Source organism: Podarcis vaucheri, assembly GCF_965113315.1.
Source record: "Podarcis vaucheri genome assembly, chromosome: 5".
Taxonomy (NCBI): Eukaryota; Metazoa; Chordata; class Lepidosauria; order Squamata; family Lacertidae; genus Podarcis; species Podarcis vaucheri.
Window position 1 is genome coordinate 60,154,071 of NC_138763.1, and position 8,048 is coordinate 60,162,118.

Here is an 8,048-nt window from a genome sequence, read left to right on the forward strand (position 1 = left end):
TGGATTTGAATTCCAGCATAGGACTACAAGAACCCATCACTAAGTAATGTTTAGGTGAAATCGTGAGCCTATTCTAAATGTAACTTAGTATTTCTAAGGCTATGTGTGGCTAAGAAGTGCTTAACTTGGTTGCATTTTATTCATCTTGAAGCATTCTTCATAATTACAACAAAACTTGAATAATTTTATTTATGATATTCTGGAATATGAAGGTTTGGGAAAGCACTGTAAAGTGGCATAATATGCAAATAGTGGTGTACTGTTAAAGTTAAGAATGATTAATAGCACAAGATATAAATATCACGTGGCAAAATATAAAAGCAAATTTATGAAGCAATGTAGTGTTCCTCTGGGACTTCTTGGCTAATAAGTGTGTTTACTACTCTTCACAATCACCATATCCTGAGAAATAACATTGAATGTGCTTTTCTTTTTTAAGAGTCCATGAGAAATTACTATGAAAATAAAGAAGCAAAACTGGAATCATCACCTAAACGAATATCTCCTTTGCCAAAACCAAAGGACAACAGTAAAAATATTTCAGAATTAGAAGACAAGTTGGGACACATTGCATGTAACACATTTAGTGAATTAAAATCAGAAGCAGTGATAGAACCTGTTGAAATAAAGTGTGTTTCAGAAAGCCATCAGCTAAAGGGAATGGACTCTGAAAACGGACACAAAATTGAACCAGTTGCAAATTTTGGGGCAGTAGGTATAGAAATCATTGGACCATTGCCTTCAGCTAGAAGATCTAGAAGAGGGGAAGCTGATGAATCCAGATCCGTAAAAGAACATGATGCAAAAAATACACAGAGGCATACAAGCAGCACCCAGAGAGCAGAATCAGTCAATTGTGTGCAAGCTAATGAAAACTTTGACCAGAACATAACTGAAATAAATCTAAAGCAAGAATCTGAAAGCAACACATCTGCAGTTGAAAGTGAGGGGGGAAAGGCAGCTCAACAAACTAAGGCAAGTTTAGAATTAGAAGAAAATGCAGAAATACAAGACAAAATAAAAAACCTAAATTTTGAAACTTCAGGAGTGGAAAGCGCTGGAAATGTCATACTTAAAAGAAATAGAAGAGGAAGGGCTGCTTCAATACAAGCAGAATTGTTTACAACAAACACAGATGTTAATGAGGCTAAAAAGGAAAGTCTAAGACACACAACACCTAAAACACAGGTTTTGGAAAAGACTGCAACAGATGTTAAAGAAAATAATGTTAGGAGAAGGAAAGGGATGAAAGTTCATCTTCTGTGTGATAATTCTGTACCACTTGGGGAAAAACATATGCTTGGAGATAAGGATGGTGCTTATGAAGAACAAAAGAGTACTTCCATTGCGTCACAGCCAGGCATGCAGGAAATTCAAAATGAAGAGAATCCTGATGAAGCGCAAAATGTGCCACTGGAAAGTGTGCAAACTCCTGAGGAGCATAGTCCACCAAGAAGGCAAACAGTAGCACCCAGGAGAGGAAGAATCAAGCGAGCCATTTCCCAGGAAACAACTACAGAATGTGACAGTAAACAGGCAGCTGATACAGAAGACCAAAATATGCCTGTCACTGTAAAAGAGAATCGACCAAAAAGGGGCAGGGGAAGAAGAGCTATTCCTGAATGCCAAATACCACCTCTTTTGGAAAACGTTGATCTTACAAAAGAGAGTCCAACAGTGGACAGCTTTAGTTCTACCCAAGGAAAACGTTCTTTGCAAGAAACTCAGACTAAAGAAAATCTTGATGAAATGCCTAAGATGCCCTTGGAAAGTGAGCAACCTCTATTAGAGCACAGTCCACCAAAAAGACAGAAGATAGCAAAAGGAAACCCACCCAGGAGAGGTAGAAGCAAACAAACCATCTCCCCTGAAACACTCACTGAATGTGACAGTAAACAGGCAGCTGATACAGAAGACCAAAATATGCCTGTCACTGTAAAAGAGAATCAGCCAAAAAGGGGCAGGGGAAGAAGAGCTGCTCCTGTATGTTCAGTGACATTGCCTCTGGAAGACATTCCACTTACATATGAGGGCCCAACAGCAAACAGCATTAGTTCTGCCCCAGGAAAGTGTTCTTTAGATGAAGTTCAAAAAGAAGAGAAACCTAATGAAACTGAGGAGGTGCCTTTGGAAGGTTTGCAGACTCCTGCAAAGTATTGTCCAGCAAGGAAGCAAAAAGTAGCAAAGAGGATGCTGCCCAAGAGAGGGAAAACCAAGCAAGACATTTCTCAGGAAACATCCGTAGAATGTGAAAGTAAACAGATGGCTGATAGAAAAGACCAAGCCATGGTTGTCACCATAAAAGATAATCAGCTGAAAAGGGGCAGAAGAAGAGCTGTTCCTGTATCTCATACGACATTGCCTCTAGGAAACCTTACTCCTGCATATGAGGGTGCAACAGTAGACAGCTTTAGTTCTGCTCAAGGAAAACGTTCTTTGCAAGAAATTCATATTGAAGAGGATCTTGGTGAAATGTCTAAGATGCCCTTGGAAAGTGAGCAACCTCTTTTAGAACACAGCCCACCAAAAAGACAGAAGATAGCAAAAGGAAACCCACCCAGGAGAGGTAGAAGCAAACAAACAATTTCTCCTAAAATACCCACAGAATGTGACAGTGAACAGGCAGCTGATACAGAAGACCAAAATATGCTTGTCACTGTAAAAGAGAGTCAGCCAAAAAGGGGCAGGGGGAGAAGAGCTGCTCCTGGATGCCAAATACCACCTCCTTTGGAAAATGTTGCTCTTAAAAAGGAGAGCCCAACAGTGGGCAGCCTTAGTTCTACCCAAGGAAAATGTTCTTTGCAAGATATTCAAAATGAAAAGAATTTTGATGAAATGCCTAAGATGCCCTTGGAAAGTGAGCAACCTCTATTAGAGCACAGTCCACCAAAAAGACTGAACCTAGCAAAAGGAAACCCACTCAGGAGAGGTAGAAACAAACAAACCATTTCTCCTGAAATACTCACTGAATGCGACAGTAAACAGGCAGGTGATACAGAAGACCAAAATATGCTTGTCACTGTAAAAGAGAATCAGCTAAAAAGGGGTAGAGGAAGAAAGACTGCCCCTGTAACAGCTCTTTCTCCCCTCAAAAATAACATTTTACCATTGCCATCCTCAACCAAAAGCAAAGGTGCTGTGGAACAGCCAAGTGAGGCTTTGGAAATTGCAACTGTTGCAAGTGAGAATCTGCCACGTAGAGGCAGAAGAAGAAAAGCAGATGAGGCAATTGCAGCAAGCTCAGTTTCTGCAAGTAAAAAGCCCATATTGCTTGATACTGGGAATCAAGAAGACATACCAGAAGTTTTAAAAGGTGTGACAATAGATAATGTTTCCAAAAGAGGTAGAAGAAAGCCATCGGTTCCTTCTGAAATCTCAACAGAAAGTAATGGCCAACCAGTAAGTGACAACAGAAAGGTCTCTTTTGTAAAAGATAAGAAGATGTCTTTGGAAAGTAGTTCAGTTTTCCAAAACCAATCAAAGGGGAAGAGAGCAAAAAGAACTACTCCATCACGGGTACACCCTTCTCTCAAAGTAAGCATCACTCTAACATCACCACCTCCAGACAAAGGTGAAACTGCCAGTGAAAATGATGCAACTGGAAAAGGGAAACTTGAAAAATGTGGCAGAAGAAACAAAATTAAAATAGTGACACCTTCCATGTCTGTCAGAAGAAAGCACAACCTTCCTGAAAAGGAAGATTTTCAGGAAAAACAAAATGTAGATGTTGGAAAGCTAGCTATAGCCAATGAGAAAATAAGCAGAAGAGGTAGAAGAGTTGATGCACTTGAAGCACCTATTTCTGCTTCTCTCAGAACCAACCGTAGATTGAATGCAGGGGGTGATAATGCTCCTAAAGATCGACAGATGATTCTGAAGAACAAATCAAAATCTAAAGCAGGTATGTGCATGGTTTTTTCCTCCTTATTTCAGAGTTCTTAATGTTTAAGATTCTAAGCTTTCGATTCAAAATTAATGGAAAACCTTAAAGCTTTGGTGAAAAGTTACAGTAGCACACCTGAAATTTAGATACCACCAATTTCATTTCAAAATTTCTTTGTTGAAGATGCCATTGGTAATGTAAATCAGGGTAAGCAGACTTTACTAAAACTCTGAGGTCTAACAATGAGAACCAGATGTAAATGACATACAGATGAATTAAAGAAAAGTATGCCTCTGAACACATCCAGAGCTTTGGAATTAGTTTTCTGTACCAGAATTGAAGGGAGCAGACAGGCCTTTCATAACCCAAAGTCCACTTCTAGTTATATACCTTCATCTCAGCAGCCTTAGGTGGAAAGGGCTAGGAAGGGTGTTGCTATCACTAAACAAGTGGGAATAAAACTTTGTTGTTAGCTTGCTGCAAATCACCTAGAGATAAAACTCGAAAAACCATCCCATTATTGAAGTATATAGTAGGAGTGTGACTGATCTTCATAAAGGTTCCAGTTTATAGTATATAGTGAGATGGCCACTGGATTCACATATTTCTTACAGAGAATTGAACTTCTGGATTCATAAGTGGGATATCTGGAAAAACTGATGTTCTCCCTCTTCCCATAACTTGCTTAGCTGTTATTTAAAAATAGACTTTTAAGTTTATTGGTTTTTCCTGTTTATGAAACCTACTATTATTACTATTATTATAAATAACTACTATTATTAGTAAGAGTTCCCTAATGTCCTGAATACTGTTGTTTATTTTGTATGGGTGGGAGAAAGAACTGTAGCCCAGGGAAATCAAATAAACAGGAGACCTCTAATGCAGATATGTTTACAGAGTAACTTATATAAAGTCATTAATATTTAACAAACATTAACCATGTTAGGTGAGATCCAAAGGGCTACGCACAAAACTTGCATGCAGATCTTAGTACTTCAGAATTCCTCTTATGAGAAGCTACTCCTGGAAGTGGGATGAAGAACCCACAGTCAGGAGCGGTTTCAGAAATTTTCGTGCACAAGCCTTCGGGAATCTTTGACTCCACCATCATTAGTATTATTATTATTAAAATTTATATACTGCCCTATACCCAGAGGTCTCAGGGCAGTTCACAGAACAAAATAAGAATATAAAACCACAAAATATATTACCAAAATAAAAACTAACTCACCCCCACAAAAAAAACACATTTTAAAAGGACATAGGATGTCATTCTTCATAGTTCTATAAACCATTTGTCCACTGAGGAGACAGAATAATTTTCTGCCTGCAGTAGCTGCCTGTTTAGCTTCCCTTTCTAACCACATTACCAAGGTGGATTGTTTTGAATCAGCAATTCAAAAAGCATGTTGAAAGCAAATTTCCCATTTATCATGTATTTCAGGTGCGCAGGAAATTTTCTAAACTCCCATCAGCCCCAGCAAGCCAATGGCCTGGGATGATGCAGAATTCAGTTCAGCAGCATCTGGAAGGCTAAATGTTCTCCACACCTGATATATTTCCTAAGCAATGATGCCAAATGTATTGCTCTGCTTTCCTTTGAACCACATCAGTGAAGCAGGACCACACTTGTCTAAGCTTGTTTCCTGAGGAGGTCACTTCAGTGCTGCTAATGCAACGATTTGACTTCACCCTTGGAAGGTGCCCTTCATTGTCTCTTGAGACAGATGGACGCCAACAATAACAGCAGCATATACCGTATTTTTCGCTCTATAACACGCAGATTTTTTCTCCTAAAAAGGAAGGGGAAATGTCTGTGCGTGTTATGGAGCGAATGTGTAGTCCCTGGAGCCAAAAAATCGGGCAAAAATCAAACCGTGCTTCACGGAGAAGGGAAGCCTTGAAAAGAGGAAGCGGGTGCTTTCCTGCATTCTGCCTCCGGGTCTTACTGCCCACCCTCTTCTGTTTCGTTGCTGTGTTTGCTGAAACGGAACAAAGAGCAGGGAAAGCCCCTCCCCTCCAGGCAAGAAGAGGGGAAAAGCAAACTGTCGCTCCTTCCTCTCTGTGCTCCGCTCCTTCCTCTCTGTGCTCCGGTGCTGCTGAAAACATGCAGGTGGGAGAGAGAGAGAGAGAGAGCAGAATGTCGTTCTTTCCTCTCTGTGCTCCGGTGCTGCTGAAAACATGCAGGTGGGGGAGAGAGAGAGAGAGAGAGAGAGAGCTGGCTGGCTGGGTGGGTGCGTGGGGGAAACTTTTGCCTTCCTTTCCTCCCTCCCGTTATACCCCACTCCTGCATTCTTAGCCCTTCTGTGTTTTTCCTTCCCTCCCCACTTAAAATGTGGTTAAAAAGCATGGATCCACATGGATCCTCAGGATTTTTGCACTGGGTCACCCCAAATTCACCATCAGAGCACATAGCATGTCCATGGCTACAGCCTGCCCCCCAAAAATCATGCACCCACTGTTGCCTGGGGCTGCAATGGTGCAAAAATGTGGTTAAAAAGCATGGATCCACATGGATCTTTGCATTGGGTCACCCCCAAATTCACCACCAGAGAACATAGCATGTCCATGGCTACAGCCTGCCCCCCCAAATCACGCACCCACTGTTGTCTGGGGCTGCAATGGTGCAAAAACGTGGTTACAAAGCATGGATCCACATGGATCCTCAGGATCTTTGCATTGCGTCAGCCCAAATTCACCATCAGATCACATGTCTGTGGCCACAGCATGAAGCACAAAAATGATACATCCAATGTTTCATTCAGAATGTTTTTTCCCTTGTTTTCCTCCTCTAAAAACAATGTGCGTGTTATGGTCAGGTGCGTGTTATAGAGCGAAAAATACGGTACTTTCACATTTCCCATTAAAGGGAATACCTTTAAAATATTTCTAATTAGATAATACTGCTGTCTTGTGATCAGCAGCTACAAAGAAAACTGAAATGTCCATAACTGATAGGTTGAAGCAAAGTCTGCTTGTTACTGCACAATATAGAACATTTAATTTTTATGAGTTGAAATAAAATGCCTTCTTTGGCAGCTTGAATGTCAATATATCTGAGGAATCATCTTGCTGTACTTAGAAAAGTCTCCTTTGATTCAAAGGTACCTAGCATTGATTTGGTTTAGAGATGAACTGTGGGGCTAACATGCTTACAGATTTTTAAAATAAGTAATGCTTAGAATTTACTACTTACTATTTTTTAAAGTTATCTGCTATGGTCTGAAATAGCTTTCAATAGGACAATATTAAATTTCCTCCATGTGAACTTTTTGGAAGCAGTGATCCTGAGGTGGGTTTGAGGGATCCTGCACCTTGCAGCCAATTTCCTTAACTGTGGCCTTATGTGAGAGATAGGACTCCAAACATCTACCACAGGGTTTCCCTTAGTTATGATGTCAAGTCAGTTTGGAAAGAGTGAATAACTGCCTGGAATGAACTGCTCTGAACAGAAGAAAGATATCTTGATAATTAGAATGTTATATTTTTATCTAATCTTGCTACTAAAGAGAGAATATCAAAAAGTTTGGCCTCAAATCATCTTTCTTTTTTTTTAACAACTAGAAAGCATTGAAAAGACACCATTAAAAAAAGAAAAAAAGAAAACAGTGAAAGAAGAACATTCCAAATCTACAGTTAAGCCTGCTGGAGAAACTGAAGTCAAGACAAGAGGGAGGAAAACAAAAAAAAATGTTTTGTAATTTTTGGTACTGGGTTTGTGTAATTTTTTTCCTTCAGAATAAATGGACATATATGGGTTGTAAAGTATGCTTTGCATTTAGAACCTTACTTTGTTTCTGTAACTTCAGTTCATCCTTCAACATTGACCCTTTCCCATCTGTATATACATTTTCATATATTTTACAGGGCTTTTTGTTGAACACTGTATTGTGTTAAGATAGTTTTAATTCAGGTGTTAATTGTTATCTGATTTTTACATTAAACCATACCTTGTCTTAAAATAGTATCCTTTTATATTGTTCCAATCCCTGGTGAATATGACTGCTAAAAAAGCATGTTAGACTATTCTCCGTACGCTGGCAACATTCAGTTAATGCTTTAGAAAGGATAAGGCAAGGATAGCTGCATTGTTATCTTGTTACCCATAGCTTAGTAAATGTACAATCCCTCTACCCAACTACCAGCTATGGCACTTTTAACAACT

At 39.6% G+C, this 8,048-nt stretch overlaps 1 protein-coding gene across 3 annotated transcripts in view; it reads left to right on the forward strand.

Moving 5' to 3' along the window:
- MKI67 (marker of proliferation Ki-67) overlaps positions 1–7,845 on the forward strand; it is a 35,075-nt gene extending 27,230 nt beyond the window's left edge. For all 3 annotated transcript variants that reach the window (XM_082222823.1, XM_082222825.1, XM_082222824.1), the window contains 2 exons: positions 440–3,901; positions 7,448–7,845. In XM_082222823.1, coding sequence (XP_082078949.1) covers positions 440–3,901; positions 7,448–7,584 — 3,599 coding nt within the window. In that variant the 3' untranslated portion in view covers positions 7,585–7,845. The remainder of the gene's footprint in view (positions 1–439; positions 3,902–7,447) is intronic.
- Positions 7,846–8,048: the final 203 nt, after the last annotated feature.